The 17,818-nt window shown below is 33.6% G+C and overlaps 1 protein-coding gene across 1 annotated transcript; it reads left to right on the forward strand.

The window, feature by feature from the left end:
* The first annotated feature begins 382 nt into the window (after nt 1-382).
* Nucleotides 383-8,729, forward strand: LOC113741521 (uncharacterized). Its single transcript, XM_027269050.2, has 4 exons — nt 383-678; nt 1,127-1,259; nt 1,357-1,471; nt 8,426-8,729. The coding sequence occupies exons 1-4, from the start codon at nt 458-460 to the stop codon at nt 8,479-8,481; spliced, it is 525 nt and encodes a 174-aa protein (XP_027124851.1). The 5' UTR covers nt 383-457; the 3' UTR covers nt 8,482-8,729.
* Nucleotides 8,730-17,818: the final 9,089 nt, after the last annotated feature.

Raw genomic sequence — 17,818 nt, forward strand, 5'->3', positions numbered from 1 at the left:
TTTTATGGAATTATATATTTCCTTTTCACATACAGTGATTTTTGTGATCACTGCTAAACCGGGGGAAGTAGAAGGTGCTGTGATTTGATTGCATTGTCTTTGAATTATAAGTCAGCCAGAAACAATTGTGCAGATGAATATTATTTTTTTCTTACCATCGGCAAAGAAGTCCCAAATCTTCTTGACGCTCACGGCAACAGGTCTTGGGAATTGTTATGGTAGTAATAGGGTTTTGGGAATTGTAATAAAGATATGTAAATAAAGGAAATCCAAAAAAGAAGAGAGATTCAAAAGTATAATGGAGCCAAACAGGCATTTATTTTTATGTGCCACGTCAGCCACAAGAATAAGTGGAACTACGTAGTTTTGTGTTGGACAGGAAATTGGACACAGAAAATTGGACAGAGGATCTCGTCTGTCCTTATTCAGACAAGTTTCTGGAATTTTATTCGCATCAATGGCGACGGAAGAGGAAGATTCGATAGAGGGGGCAGCAGCGACGCGGCGACAGCGGCTTAGAGCTCTCAGAGCCGCTCAGGAACTCCTCAACACTCCTGACCAAGACGACCTTCCCCACCACCACGCCGCCCCCGCTCCTCCTCCTGGTCCTCCAGACCGCGATGCCGACAACGATGACGAAAAAGAAGAAGAAGAAGAAGGCCAAGAAGAACGAGAAGAGTAAGAACTTGATGGTAGTTAGTTTTACTTGCCTCTTCCTCTCGTTGTTTGGTTCAACTCTTTCCATTTGTAGAAGAATTAGAGAAACTAGGGTTTGGATACAGTAGCAGTTAGTTATTAAAATTGCCACTTTTTTCTATTTCTTTTCACTCCTTTATGTTTCGGAGTGTATGCTACGATGGATGACATTTTATGTTGCTGTTGTACATTGAACAATTAATTTATTTTATTAAGGGAAAGTTGTAAATATTCTGATAGATAAGAGGGGGCAATTTTTTTATTTTGTTTTTGGTAGGGCAGCTGGCCCGATTTTCATATGGTTTTTTGGACATTGAGCATAAAATTTGGTAATAAGTAACTCAAATGGAGCCATTAGTCTGATAAATTATTTATTTATTTACTTCGTATTTTAGCAGATGATCAAGTTATTTGCATGTGAAATTTGCAGCAATGTCAACATGAAATTCCGGAATTACCTTCCTCATGATAAGCAGCTTCAGGAGGGGAGAGTTGCTCCTCCGGTACTACCAAAATTTGAAGACCCTGTGGCTGAAGCACCTCCTTGTCAAGAGAAGAAAGAGGTTTTTCTTGATTGCTTTTGTTTATGTGGTTTTGTTTGTTTGTTTACCTCGTTGGAGGTATAATCCTGTATTCATGTCTTGGCTTCTGAATGTGCAGGACCCGTTTCTAAATATTGCCCCAAAGAAGCCGAATTGGGATCTGCGGAGGGATGTACAGAAGAAGCTTGACAAGCTAGAGAAACGTACACAAAAAGCAATGTTTCAGCTTATGGGTATGCTATTTGTTTCATTTGTCCTCATTTTCATTATTGGTTTCAGTCAGTGTTCTATTGATAGTTTAGATATATGTAATTGCCATTGTGTACATGCATATTCCACTTGCTGTTTGTTGGCTTATTTTTAGATGGTCCTGCATAGGTTTGTAGAAGAGTGCGATTTGCTCCCGTGAAAACCAATTTCTATACCTTGACTGTTCTGAACTTCTGTTTTACTTCCTCTGTCTGGTTGCTTGTGTAATCTCTTCCCCAACATACTTTCCTTTGAGAAATCAATTAACCTATGGTTTGGGACTTTCCATAAGAAACTGTTCTTTGTTTTGGGCTGATGCTGATTACCAAAAGTTGGATGAAAATGGAGTTTAACATACTTTGCTTATGGACTTTTCTGCATTGAATTGATACATGCATGTAGATAGACATGGCCACGGCCTAGTTATTCTGATTCAAAAATCGATAGTTCCGCTTCTTTTGAAAGGTGGAACCTAAACCAGCCCTTATAGGGACGGTCACGGTTTCTTCTAGTTACGGTTCCAATTCTTTTAGTTCTGTTTAAACACTTGTTGTAAAATTGATTCTAAAAAAAATGGCGATGAATGTTAAAAAAAAAAAAAAAGAGAGAATTTTATTGTATTATCATATGCAAGGAAATAGAAAAAATGATGCAAATTTTATGAAAAAATATCTCATTATTGATTGGATTAGATTGGTCTTGAATTTAGATTAGTCATGAGGTACAGACTGACTAATGGAATGGGACAATGGGTTGTTGGGCTAGAATTGGAGCTTCTCATATTAGGTGCTAACTATCGATATTGAACTCTAAACTGGCCAAATAGGTTTAGGTAGCAAATGTTTTTTAGACGGTTTAAACAGGTTGCAAACCAAAATTTTGGTGAACCTGAACCTACACCTTTAGTCACTGTTGTGGTTCCGGTTTTCAAAATCTGGTTCCAGTTCTGGTTCAACAAACCACGAGGCCAGTTCTGGTTCAAACCTGAATCATCGCTACCCCTACATGTGGGCTGAGTTATCTGAAAACTTAAGGGATAATTTGAGGCTTAATTGTTGAAGGACCTGGGCCATTGGTTAAAAGTTTAACCTGATTGTTTGGAAGTAATAGTTGTTTGCTTTTTCATCCCTTTTATCTTTTGCCTATCATGTCCTTTGTCTGGTTGAATTTTTGTGAGTTTCATAGTGAGACTTGGATGGAATTGATGGAAAGCATTGTTATAGTATATGTGCAACAGAAACTGAACTTTTCAACAAAATTTTATTTTGTTAAAGATATAAAATCACAATTAACAAAGTCAACTGATAGTTATCCTTCTTTTGTCTATGAAGTAACGAACCTTGTTCTTTCATAATAGAGTAGTTATTGGAGAATGTCTTGCTGTGGAAATTAATCTTGGGGTTGGATATTAACAGTTGTAGTGAAGGGCAGTTTGTTATAACATATTATATGTGAAGAACTATATATAGGGGTGTGAGTTTGTGTGGCAAAGTTGCCCCCAATCAAATGAAAAGAAATTGAGACTTCTATTGGTGAAACCAATAGGTGACAAAACTGAGCATTTGATACTTTTCTGAGCTGTTAGTTTAGACTATGGGTCTGTTTGATAACATAAAAAAGTGCTGAATCTAAATTTTTTCAGGCATTCAGATGTTTTGAATGTTTGATAAATGAAAATCTATTTACTGAACTTGTTAAGCAGTGCTGAACCTGTGTGTATTTTTTTCAGCACAAGAATCGTAACTGAATGCTTAATTCTGATAAGAATCAATAGAATTACTTCAACTACCTTATCTTATCTACCAAATCTACCATTGTTTGTTAATTATGTTCAAAATTCTTATCTAATTAAACAATCTAATATTCTCTATCTAACGATTTTTAGTTTCTCTTTTCTCCCTTTTTAATGACTTCCACATCTTCTCCATACTCCTCATATAATATATTTCATCTTTTATATTAATTTGATTTAAAAACAAATATTGTCATTTTCATACCTAACAAATTTAAACTAATTAAATCATAGATTCTATTTCTTTTTTGAATGAAAGGATATAAGGCAAAATTGTCAAATTAAACTTATTAAGCATTCAACTATAAATATTTATCAAACAGTATAAATAGGTTTAGCATTAAAATTCAGACATTCATATATTTTTTTCAGTACTTAAAATTCAGCAAATTAATTGTTTCAGTATTCAGATTTCAGAATTCAGACTTCAGAATCAAGATTCAGTTTTATCAAACGGAACCTATGACTGGTTGGCTAATTCTTTTTTTCATTTTTTATGCTCAGTGATATCCTGGTCTACATTGTTGACCATTGATGTCTACAAAGACAAGAAACTATTAATAAAATGATGCAGGATAAATTCCGTTAGATAAGTTAGATAACATTAGGTCGTGATGAAAGGGTAAGGAATTGCAGTAGATTAGGATTTTTGGCATTAGGATGGAAGATTAGGTTGTGATCAGATAGAGTCCATAGTTGAGACATACATGTAGATTCCTAGCCAGTTGTTGTAAACTTGCAATTAAAAATCATCAGAAGATGAGTTATTTCTCCAAGTGACTGAGAACTGATACAGGAGTTCTATTAGATTGGATTACAGGACGAGAGGGTTGTAGTTTAAGCATAGGTAGAAAGCATATGAAGAAAAATGATGAGGAGTGAAATGCTTTTGGACTTTAGGAGTTCAAATAAATAGGAAAAATAAGCTAATTAGATTAAAATTCCATTCAATTGTCAGACTTAAAAGTTCTCTGTTTTAGCTGTGTAAATCAGTTTACTTTTGCCTTTATCAAAATTACTTCTTCTTTGACTCCATCTCTGTGAGCTTTAGGGTATTGTGCTAAATTAGCCACCTAATCAAAGCTTGGCCGAAATCTTTTTGTGGTGGAAATCCTTTTGATGGTAGAAAGTTTTAAGTAAAACTCAAATTTTGCGAACAAATGCCATCCAACCCAAGCCAGTTGATTGAAGATGACTCTAGCAGATAAGGTCTAAAATCTGGACCAAAAGGATAAGGAACTGAATTACACGAGGATTTCAGGCATTAAGATTAGACAATGATCTTCATCACAGTTCAACTCTAGAGTTCTAAATTTCCTAAGAACCTGCTGCTTTGGGAAGAAAGTCAGTTCTCTTTTGGTTTTTCTAAAAAACATGCATTTGATCATGAAGACTTTGTATTTGTCCCACTTCTTGCATCATAAGAGAAGTCTTTTGAAGCAACATTCTGGTTGTTGTAGATGGTTATGCCTTAATGAGAAAGCAGCAAGGTTCCATATTTGGAACTTGAGATGTCATAAGTTGATACTTTTTAGTTTGAATATGATGTTGGTCTCTTTTTATCTAGCTTGTAGTGCATGGAACAGGCGGATAAGCTAAGAACTATGTGTAGGTGCATGAGAGAGAGAGAGAGAGAGAAGAGAGTAGTTTTTATTGACTTTCTGACAGACAAATTGTCTGTCTGCTGGAAGTTGCTCCAGCAGTGTTCTCATGTGGAAATAGTAAAATAGCGGCAAGGAACTTTCAACATGCATTCAAATGGATAAAATAGATGCTGTGGCAAGTGGAACTTAGATCATATAGAATAACACATCTTTGGATCATTCATGAAAATTATCTCATCCCTGGACATGTTTACTTGAGATTGGTCATCACAATGGTTGTAAATTTTTCATAAACTCATTTTGACCGCCATTATTTCTCTTAAAAATTAATAAATCTCTCTTCTAGTTCCCTCTCTAGCCCCTCCATGGAAATAATTTGATGCTGTAAAAAGCAAAGGATCTTGCAGTTGCTGAACTAAGCAACTTGCTTGAAGCCTATGAGAGTCTTTTCTCTCTGTCCAATTTAATGTACTTGACTAGCTTAAAAGAACATGATCTGTATCACTGTGAATAATTTTGGCCAACTTTGCGGTAGCTAAAGCGCCTTCTTAATTTGCAATTGCAATATGAAATGGTCCCAACTTTTAGTCTTCGTTCCTTAATTGCACCAGCATAGATACTTCATCATTCCTTCACAAACCAATCAAATACTAAGGGAGTCATCTTAATATCATTCTTTTTGTTTATAAAGCTGTATGCAATGTAATTACTTTAAAGAGAAACTTATTCTTTCAGATACCATTCAATGATTGAGCACCTTTTGCCATTTGACATGATTATTCATGTTATCCTAGGAGGCATCTAGACTCCGAACACCATAATTCCTAGTATGAGCATACATAAAACTCAATTCAATCTTGCCTTTCTTAAACTAGATGTAGAAGATCATAGAACTATCATGATATGTGAAAAAGGGATTGATGCAGCAGCAAGAAGCTATGTGGATATTATCTGATTTCAGAACTTTTGATGTTATAACTTGTGAGAATCAGTAGATAGATGAGGGCAGAAGTAAGAGTTTACAAGAACCGAAGAAATGAAGAAGAGTAGAAATTTAGGAAATGTTACCTGGATTTCCATATGATTAACTGCGCAAGTTCAGAAAAAGGAAATAGAATCGATAAGAACACACAACACAAACACGTGACAGCTCAAAAAAAAAAAGCGTGAAAACAAATATTTTCATTTTCACTTCCTAAGGCTTTGATAATACCTATGTGTTGAGAGAGCTACTCTTGGAGGCCAAGACTTCTTCAGGACTAATAAATTTTTGTAGTTAAGTAGACATCATGACAAAATGAGCTATAAGCTAAGTGTGTAATAAACTGAATTGGATTTGACTACTTATAGAGGCTGCTATCTGATATGACTACTTTTAAAGGCTGCTATCTAATTTGACTTTAAACTCACACTTTCACTTCTAGAAGCTTACTAGCTGTTCACAGGCCATTTTGTTGGCAATGTCACAAAACTACAATGTTGTCCCAAACAAAGAATAAAGTAGTTTTGTTTCTGATGACAAATGCTAGCCACATGAACTATGGACAGCTGGTGCTCCAGATCTATTTAATTATTTTCCTACTTTGGATGGAACAGTGTGTTAGTATCAAAAATGTGAAATGAAGCTTTAAACGATATTAGGGGGAAAATAGGGGAAATGTCAGAAGTCTGTCGTTCACTGGATTCTCCAAACATTTGCACTTGTCTTTGTATTCTTCATCATGGATATCTCTAAATGATCATAAAGCTGTAAGGCACACTATCATTCCTGGGAGAATTTTTTCTTTCTGACCAGGGCTTCGAGAAAGCAATCTAGAAGGTTAAAGAGCAAGTAATATTTGTGCAAACCAACATTTATGTCTTTAAAATTTTAGGGATTTCCTTTTACTTCGTTCTTTAGTGGTTGTTCCCTGTTGTACTGGACAAATACTTAGTAACACTAGTTTTAGTTTTGCAATTCAAGTTCGCAAAAATTCCATGATCACATATCATGAAAAATTAGACCACTTAACTATTGAGCAATAAAATTCTGATACAGAAATTGACTATGCATAAAAGTTATAATCCTGTCCAAAATTGCATCAATCTAATTTAGTAGTGGACTAAGGGATCAATTAGCAAGTTGCTGATAAATAAACATACTTTGTACACACAGAAGCATGCTCAAACTGCTTCATCTCTGAAATCTTATGATGATAACTATTATAGAGAACAAAACAAAACGATTGAATCTGTAAGTGAGATTGCTTCTCTCAGAACAATCTTTGGAGTAAACTAATTCAAAGATTAAGAAAATTTTATGTTTCTAATGATTAGTTTGGTTTTTTTTTTTTTGGGTTATTCCAATGTGCATATCAGAAAGGGAAGAAATTGGAGGTACAACAATTAAAGTGAGACTATAGACACACTTGAATGTCGAGTCATGGTAAACAGATTGTACCAGTTTCTTGAAGGGGACTCTTGAGACCATGACCAGTTTTAAAAAATCTCTGGGACAATGTTTTCACTTTGACATTGTTGAAACTCTCCCAGGTTTTCATGTTGATTGGATTCCTCATGTAGGCCTTGTTATGTTAATTTGATGCTTTCCTGTGTTATTTTTATTTTTACTTTGTCTCCGTCTCACTTTCCTTTCCTTTTGCCTTAAAAACAAAAAATTAAAATTAAAAAAAAAATCTTGCTTTCCTTTTTGTCCTTTGTTGTGCCACCTCCTCATAACAGTGTCAAGTAACTGGGGGCAAATCCAAAAGATTTAGGATCAATCTAGTTATAGGTTCTTTTCAGAGCTGTATTACAAATGATTATTCTGTTATAAGATCTTTTTGAATTGCTTTATTTTATCCTTTTTTTTTTGGTTTCTTTTGTGGGTACTCTCGTTGTTGTGTCAGCTATTTGTCTGAAGTGGTATGGTGTCTGGATGTGGTATGGTTTTCTACTGAATAAATGAATGTTTAAACTCTTATTTTCCCATTTTCCAAATTTTCGCTCTACCAAGCAAATTTTGATGTTTCTGTGTCCTCCTTATGTAGTTAGTTCTCTTTGAAATCCCCTTTTTTGGGGAGATTCTAGTAGGATGAGCAAATTCTCCCACATTTGCAGATTTATGCTTGTCATACCAACGGGAGTTAATATAACCACATTTGCAGATTTTCTATGAAAGGATTAAGAGTACTACGAAAATTGTAAATGTGATGGTTGTGTCAAGCAAAACTCTTGGTATAAAAGGCCTGCTCATGTATGATTTTGAAGTTGGTTGCATATATGAACCATCTCTCTTACGACTTTTTTTTTTTCCTTTTTTTCTCTTTTAATCACCACCCCCAGCACCCTCGCCAAAAAAAAAAGGAAGGAAAAAGAAACTCATTTATCATTTGCTCTATGTTTCTCATAGTTTTTAACTCTCGTATTTTGTCTTTTTATTTTTTATCCATAGGGGAAAAGAGCTTTTGCTTCATGCCTTGATTTTGTTTTCCATGTCAACCCCATTGTTGTTTGTGGTACTTGGAAACTTTCGTTGCTTGACAACTTTGTGTCTCTTGCAGCGGAAGAAGAAAAGAGGAGGAGATTATCTGAAGAAGGTGCAGATGGAGAAGATTGACTTTTCAATTCATTGTTGGGACGCGGCTTGTAATATGGAAATTTAGTAGGAATATTAGGAATTGGTATAGGGATTTACATAAATATTAGATTGAGCCTTGAGTATTAACCCTGTGCCTTGAGCAGACTACGGGGAGCAGGAAAATTCTGGTAGGCGGAAACTGGGTCTGCTGTGTTGAAATTCGATCTCTGCTGTTATTAGGGAATCTGTTTTTCTTCTCTAATATTCTGGCTTTCTGTTTCATGTTCTTCAGTTTTTGTTTTCCCTGGTCTGGTAGTTTCTGATATCTTCACGAAAGTGATACTACTAGGGAAAATAGCAGAAGCAGTCCTCCACATATCCATTTCTGACTTATAGTTCCTCACATTTGACACGAGGCATTCTTAATTCTTCAGATGAAGATTCTCACATTTAAGGCACAACTTTCATTTTTGGTCTTCGTTTTCCTCCTGAAAAGAACAGCAGAGTGTCATTTGCATAGAACATCTAGGGGCATAAGAGGAAGCACAACAGAGATTTTTCTAGGATTGAGATTATGAGCTCAGGCGAAAAAAGCTTTGTTGTGCATATTTTTTGATGAGAAATGGATTTGCCGGCTATAACGTTTAACTAAAGGAATTTAGCAATTTTGTTTTCCTTCTTGTGTTCCAGCCTATCGTCTATATCAAAAGGGGTTATTCACATTAATACTTCTCTTCTTATTAAGAATAGTAAGAATGATGGAATTTTTGTTCGATTTCTCCAAATATGCAACTCATTTCGTGAAAATCCACTTCAAAAGCGATGTTCCAGAAATTAATTATGACACTTTCCTGAATCGCTAAGCACTTGCTAAGACACAAAGTGTCGAGTTCCTCCACCATAAATAGAGGGAGGTAGGCTCAATATTTTTTTTTTTTTTAATTTTCCCCTTCTTTTGAGTAGAAAGAGGCAGGATCAATTACAATATAAAGGATCTGAGGAGAAGAATTGGGACATTATGGAGGAGGAAGAACATAGAACGGGGTAAAAAAACAATATTTGAGAGCTAACCTGTCGAGCTCTTTAGTTGTTTCCAAGGGTTTCAAAATCGACTTGTATCCAAGAGTTTGGCTGGAGTCAATTTCTTTGGTCATGACATTAACGACTTTTTTTTTTTCAAGTGGAAGTTCTTGACATGACATTTTATCTCCTTTAGATCGAAATTCATAAATCAGTAAGCTGAATAGAAAGCTCAATTCTTTTTCCTTTTTGTTTTCTAGTTTTCAATAAGGGATAACATCAGAAACCTCCACTGGGGATTTTTTTAAATATCACCTAGCCCCTCTAAGATTTTAAAAATATCACTTACCTCCCTTCCTTTGATTATTTGTGTAACAAAATTTTTAAAAAAATCCTAAACTATCCTTTTACTTGTTAAATAAAAATACTCCAAACCCACTTTGTTTGGTCTAAGAAAACTATCACCTAAAAAACAATTTCTAATAGTACTACCATATCACAATACTATAGTCCATAAAAATATAAATTTATAAAGCAGAAAAGATATTTACAAAGAAATACACTAGTACCAATTTAACTCTATATGCTCAAAACCAATTCCTTATGAACCTTATATTTTTTTTTCTAACTTCTTCTCAATCCGTGCCCAAACCTTTAAATTATACTCATCATTATAAAATTTAACTCAAAATAAACAAAATAAAATCATAACGCACTCTATCACAATTACAAAAATTAAAAGGCAAACAAAATTTAATATACTATAATTTACAAGTAAAAGACCTCATAGTCATCCAAAAAAAATGAGTAAAGGAAAATGTTTGAGAAAGGAGAGAGAAGAAAGTGATTTTTGTTTCTTTTTGTTTCTATTTTTTGAGCTCCATTTATTTGATATGTAAATTATGTATCAAGTGAGGATTAATATAGTCTTTTTATAATTATCAGGGGATGTAGCGATATTTTTAAAACATCATGAGTGCCAAGTGATATTAGGAGAAACCTAAAGGGAGGTTTCTAATATTATCCCCTACAATAAAATGATCAATTAGTATAACTGATTCTATCTATGAAGGCCTCTTGAGTCAAGATACATTAACAATCTGTTGAGAGGTGTAGTGAACTGACCGTACGAATTCTGTCATCAGCATTTGTAATGTTATCATGCTATATAAGCTGACCATGATTAAAGCTACAACATGAATTTGGAGTTCTAACATTTTAACAATTCAATTCAAAAGTTGGACGGAAATGGATAAGAGTGTGATAATATATTAAATTTAGGAAGTTGGCTACGAAGAATCTTAAGACATAGGGATATTCTACTGTGTGTTTTTACGTATCAAACCCTCAAGTAAAATTTAGCATTTGGGATGGTGAAATAATTGTTTTGAGCCATTAGTTTGTCCTGACATTAATTGTTTAAAATTTGAACCACTATCTACTGTTATATTATTCACAGGTTGATGTCTTCTAGAATCTATCTAGTATTATCTATTTTGTTCTGAATATCTTTCCCTCTAAATTTTTTGAGTTATTTTTATTATAAGATAAATTTGACTAATGTTATGCTTTCAAGTTCAATAATAAAGTAATAATCAATAATTGCGTTACACGAATAGGATTTTAGATATTTCTATTATATTAATATTAAAGAATAATATTAAATACTTTGTTCTAAAATTTAAATGATTTTTGACCGTTTGTGATTCCCATGCATAGCATGAATAGTCACTAAGAGATAAAAATTAAGAGAATGGTTTCCTAAAGAGACAGAGATTTTTCCCAAGTTATAAAGTATGCAATGCATTCTCTAATAGCTCAATCAGTGTATGTAATAACGAGAAGGAGGGAGGAAAAAGGTATTATTGTTTTGGCTTCGATCAGATTGTTGCCGACTTTGTTTAGATGCTATTAAATCTCAAGGCCGTGTTGTATTTTTTTTTTTTTTTTTTCTATAGCATCAAGTTGGGTTAATTTAAAGGTAAAAGAAAGTAAGTCACATTGAAGGAGTACGAGACAAATTTGCACGGATGAGAGGGCATGAAGATATCATTGGTATAATTTGCCTCAATGACGAATGCAGAATTGAATATACTAAGCACCAAACAACATGAAAGCATATTCGACTCGGCTTTGGGGTTTGTAACATCTCAGTTCCGCCTCAGTCATAGTAATCAAATAGGTACCCGTCGTACTGATGAGGGCATGTTTTAGTGTTTGAAACAATCAGAATTAGAGGTTTTAAATTCAAATTTCATAAATCATTAGTACAGCGTTATATCATATATGTAATAAGATAAATGTTTTATGCATTATTAGTGCATATATTTGACAATATAAAAAAATTAATCTTATGTATTAATTGTGATCATGTTGAACATAATATGTTAGTATTTGATTCTACCCATACACATAGAATATTGGCATGTAATGAGGTTTTGAATTAGCATGAAGCAATCAAAATTGAAACCAGAAAAAGTTAGAAATTTTAGATGCAAGTCTCACGAGTTATTAGTGCATCTTTATATTGGTGTATATTAATGAATCTGTTTAACAAGTGCCCACATGTAGTTCAGGAGTTAAATTTTTGGAAAAGTAAATTTAATTAGAGAAAGTATATAAATGCAAGGGAGATTTATACTTGTTTGTGTATACTTTCATGTGATAAATTGGGTGTAATTTATATGTCTTAACAAGTATACACTAAGCATCCATTAAAAAAACTGTATTAATTGTAATCATGAGAAGATGTACAAATGAAAGGGAGATTTAAAATTGTTAGTATATAATTATAAAAAAAAATTTGTTATTATATACTTTCACATGATAAGTTGGGTTAGGTGTTTTAACGGATGATTGTTGAATACCCGCTAAAAAAAATTTATATTGGTTGTAATCATGTTGCATGCTAATATATTAGTATTTTTTTAAAAGACTAATATTTGTATTTGGTGCGACCATATGGATTGAAATCTTATTCTAAGATTTTTTCTATTTTTGGGTTCAACCTATCCTACAAGAAACTTGAAGACATAGGAAGATATTTGTGGAATGATTGAATGAATGAAGAAGCTTCTTTGCTTCTCGTTGACAGCGGCAAACTGTGGAGTCACACCTGCCTGGACTCCACACTTGGCCGTCCAAGCTCCCAGCTTTTGCCACGTGAACTCTTTCAGGAGCCTCGCGCGACCATGGCGCAAGCAAACCCCACTTAGAATGTTGAGAAAACGTGCCCGGATCTAAATCAAGGCTATTATTGGCTGCAGCAATTATTAATTGTGAAAATTACCGAAAGTAGAAATTAACACGTGGTGATCATCCATAGCTGGTTGGTGTGGCCACCACGTGATGCTGTCCTTTCTGGCAAGGCAATTGCTTGCTTTCAGTTTTCCGTTGCGGATCTGCCTGCAACGCCTTTGGGCTATTGTTTGGTAATTGCATTCAAGAGAAATTTGCTTTGTTAATTGGGGATAATTTCAAAAAGCTCCCTTGATATTTCTGACAATTTCACTGTCCTCTCTCAAGGTTTTTAAAATATCACTTACCTATCCTGTCAATTAATTGGGATCCAATGCTTACCTCATTGATGCTCAAATGACTTTATCACCCAAGCAACTTAGAAAATTTTATATAATTATACGGAGAGAAACAATAGAACCACTTGTACCGCCATAATTTGGAATGTAAAAAAATTGAAAATCTTGAATACCAAAATTTATAACGATAATTGTTAATATTTTAAATTTCTTTTTCTAAATTTTAGTAGTTTTTGTAATTTCTTCTCCGTAAAAAAGATTAAAATTCCTATTGAGATATTATTATTTCATAAAATTTTCATAAGAATAACAAGATAAATATGAAATACACAAAAAAGGATAAATTGTTAAAATATGTTTACAATTAGATTTGTTATTCTTGGTTTTGATGATCACAAAAGTTCGTTTATACTGACCAAGATTGATCAGGCCTGATGGAACAAGGAAAGCATATGTTTGATTGACTCCAATCTACGATGCTTTGGATGTGGCAAACAAGATTGAAATAATATAAACGAATTTAGTCATTGTTTTGGTTCCGATCAAAGATACTGTCTTTTAAGTATGTCTAGTTTGTCATTCTTGGTACTTTGAAATGTTTATCTAACCTCCTTCAAATACAAGTGTTTTTGTCTATCCAAGAATCAGGTTCAAATATGTCATGAAATGCAAGACAACCAAAATGAGAAGCAAAAACAGGACAATCAGGTCGGACGGCCGAAAGGAAACTGTCGGACGTCCGGAAGGATCGGACGCACACCTCGGACGCATATCAACCAGATCGGACGTCCGAAAAATTCCAAGATAACTTGCTAACTCTCGGCCTACGATCGGACGCTGTGCTGTCGGACGACAAAAATCTCATCGGACGTCCGAACTTCAACTTGGCGGTTTTCGGACGTTTGGTTCGGACGATGATTTGATCGTCGGACGTCCGAAAGCCCCAACGGCTAGCTGACCCTTCATCTGCCTTCTATCCGTGGGAAGCTTTAATGAAGCCCATTTTTGTTCCCCTTTAAAAGCAAACTGTTCTGAACGAAGGAAGGACTTTTGCACACTTTGTTTACAAGATCTCAAGAGATATTTTAGCTAGAAAATAGTCTCCAAATCAAGATTTGTTTTAAAGTGGTGTGAATTTCTGGTGAGCATTTCTTTTGTGACTGAAAGGATCTTTAGTATAGCTTTGTTGAGGGTTTTTCTGAGTGATTGTAAAACTTCTTAGCTTGACTAAGTGAGGCTTAGGGTAAGGAAGAAGTGCTCCCTCCATTGTACATCTAGTTGATCTTCTTTCATCTAAGAGAAGTTGCTCTTCCTAGTGTGTGGTCTTCAAGTTTGAGGATAGCTTGGTAGACACTTGGTTTGATTCCCTAATTTACTTTTCTGTTTAATAAAATTCTCATTGCTTGTCTATACTTGTGTTTCTGATCAATATTGCTCTTGTCTTCTAATCTACTTGGTTGATCATTACTAGAAAAGAAGGTAAATTTTTATTAAAGAAAAAGTGCATAAATTTGGTTAAGATTTTAATCAACCCAATTCACCCCCCCCTCTTGGTTGTCTTTGGGACTTACAAGATTTTATTAAGTTATGGATAAAATGTAACTACACATAATCTATTCTTTACTTCTTTTCCAAAATATCTTTTTTTTTCTTTGCATACGTAATCCCAACAAGATTGTTAAAAATGATTTTCTCCACATTGATTTACTTATTCCACTAAGTCATTTCCTTTATATTCATGCAAACATTGCTTGAGAGTTGTTATTTTTTTGTTACAAATATTGGACATTTCTTAGTAATCATGTGAAATAATGAACCTCGTAAATGAAAGAAATAATTTTAAAAAACATATTTTTTATTTATTATGGAATTTTTTTAAAGTGGCCATACTTTGTCTTGTCCAATTCTTGTTCAAAATCTTCCAAATTCCACTACTAAGAATTTAGGAATTCTACATGTAAATATTGATTCTAAATTAATAAAATTTCCTCTCCAATTCTTTGATTTTGCGAGCCATTGTTATTGAATTCTACTTGACTCATACTAGTGTTATAGTTTTTAGTTTCTATTCTTAACTAATGTTCCTTTTTTATTCTAAATCAACCAACTAATAATAAGTTGATGGGCACTTTTGATATGAAATATTCTTCTCACCATTGAAATCATTATTTATTATTAAATTTTTAAATTGGTCTAATTTGTTACAAGAAAATTAGTTTTAAGGGAAGTTAGTGAAATTTTTAAAATGTCGAGGGAGGACAGTAAAACTGTCAAAAGCCTCAGAGGAGGTCTCTAAAATTATCCATTGTTAATTACATTTGCATCCCTTTGCTTTGACTGTCTTGCTCTCATGGCTCCCAATGTTCAAAATTAGGCTCAGCCACCCTAGACTTTTATGGTCATATTTTGGAATTTAGAGCATAAATTGCTAAACAACACTTAGCATTGAAAAAAAATAGCTCGATAAGATTTATATTGAGACTTGAAAATGAGCTCATGTTCTTCATTTATCAATTCACTATATATGGTGTTTATAAAAAAAAAAACTAACATAATTTTTGACTAACAATTCTCCCAAAAAAATCAATAAAACCATTTGCTAGCAAATTAATATTGTCTTCTACTTAACAAATCTTACATAAGAAATTTTAGCAAAAATATTTGTTAACAATTTAACATGATTTTTTGTTAATAAATATCCTAACAACTACACATTTATTCAGCAATTAAATAAATTATTCTAGTATCGAAAGAATCTAAAAGAAAGTGCAAGGAACTGGCATATCTCAACATCATTGCTTCCCAAATTTCAAGTTATTATGAAGCATTAATAGTCACTGCTAGTTCTAAGATAGAAGTATGGTATCCCACCATATTGATATTTGAGATGTTTTTCAAAATTAGTATTTTTCCTTAACAAAAATTGTATGAAAAACTATATTCATTATTATGCACTGTTAACTTGCGCTTGAGCTCTTATAACTGCATGGTGGTTCAAAGTATACAAGCCACAATAATGTGTTGAAGGTAAAAGTCTCATGGTCCTTTTTAATTTGCATTTGGAGGTATTTTGGTCATCTCCCAAAACCATGTTCATTGCACATGATAAATTCTGCTTAGGCTGCTCAACTTAATTGTACCTGATTAGAAAAAATTTAATAGCATAATGATGAATCGGACTCAGTTGAACATTTAGGAAAACGATATGAGGAATAGGCATTTTTTGAGAAGCTTATTAGAGTTGATCCTTTAAATAGGAAGGAGGGAGTAAAACACTATGTAGCAGAGTTACATGCAAGGACATTTTATCATCTTGATCATAATATTTCTCAAAGATTAAAGTGTCCAAACATAAACTGCTAAACCTAAAGGGTGCACATGCAATTAAGCCCAACATTTGGCATCATTTGATTGGAACGAGGAAAGAACCACAGGTTCTCCCTCTCTCGGGACTTAAACACCATTCATTCTTTGCCACGTTTAGGTCAACTACATTACTCAAACATACACCGTCGATATTTGTTGACGCGTAGGAACAAGTCATCTCCTAATGTGGACCCAACTGCAATGGTTCATTCATAAAGTTCTTTATGGAATTTTCCTTCATAACTCTAGTGCATGAATGTATTTTTCAACTTTGCTTTTTTTTTCTTTCAAAGAATACTTTTCAGCTTTGTTAGAACTTTAGTTGATAATGTATTCAAGGGTTGTATGTAAAAGAAAAATAACTAACAAAGATATAAGTAAAAACATTTAATATCTTACAGCAATATAATGAGATTTCTAAAATTGTAAAGATTATAATTGCTTGTCGTTTATCCGCCAATAAGAAGTATCTTGGCATATGATAAAGTATTCACCATATATCAAAAGAAAATCTCACTTAAATAGTCACTTAAAATAAAGTGCCTTGGTATATAATAAAATATCCACTTAAAAAATTGAAGTTCAATTTTCCAAATATATAAACTTGAATAGTCAACATCCATATTCTATTCCTATCAGTACGATTAGTTGTTGTCCTAGATATTGGTTACGTGGCACAAAACAAGCATTTCATACGCTGTCCAAGTTTGAGATTTTTAATAGATTTTTATGTCTAGGATGAAATAGCTACGTGACATGGGGAAAAAACTGTATCAAAAAAGCAAGCGAAAGAGGCTTAACATAGATATGGCCTTTTTGGTGGTGTTGAATGGGGTGTGCTTCGTCACTATCTAATCGGTCCTAACCTTCCTAAAAGCTGTCCAGCAAAGCTACTCGTACATGTATCTGTTTCAGTTTGTATCATGTACTTTGGTAAAAACATGACAGAATCCATAGTCTTTCCTCATATTAAGGGCAATATCCAAGTTCCAAATCTTCATGCTTGATGAGTTCATTTCCTCCTTACCTTGAGTGGTTGAAAAACATTCTGTTGGATATTTGCACGTATCATTCTAATGGATTTTATTCGTACTTGTGTGATGAAGAAAATGGACTCCAGTATATTGGATGGCTAATTATGACAGTAGCAATTGGATATTTCGAATCTGACATGGTGCATTTACATTTAGTTGTTCACGTTCAATTTTGTTTTGGAAACAGATTGGTTAATGCAAGCGAATGGACAACTAACCTACTGCAGATTGGAGCAAAATTACTAACCAGACAAACTAATTTTGATATTTTGTGTAATGTACATCACCGCATAAAAGAAATTATGGTGACAAGGTACATTTTGTTGTCATAATGGCACATTTTGCCAACTTTGAAATTTGGACCAAAACTAACCATTGATCTTTTGGAATGGTTGAAAGCAATACGGTGGCTGACTCATT

Source organism: Coffea arabica, chromosome 4e (assembly GCF_036785885.1).
Source record: "Coffea arabica cultivar ET-39 chromosome 4e, Coffea Arabica ET-39 HiFi, whole genome shotgun sequence".
NCBI lineage: Eukaryota > Viridiplantae > Streptophyta > Magnoliopsida > Gentianales > Rubiaceae > Coffea > Coffea arabica.

Coding starts and splice junctions, on each gene's coding strand:
- LOC113741521 (XM_027269050.2), top strand. CDS start 458: ATGGCGACGGAAGAGGAAGATTCGATAGAGGGGGCAGCAGCGACGCGG. Junction 679..1,126: donor GGCCAAGAAGAACGAGAAGA/GTAAGAACTTGA, acceptor TGAAATTTGCAG/CAATGTCAACATGAAATTCC. Junction 1,472..8,425: donor AGCAATGTTTCAGCTTATGG/GTATGCTATTTG, acceptor TGTCTCTTGCAG/CGGAAGAAGAAAAGAGGAGG.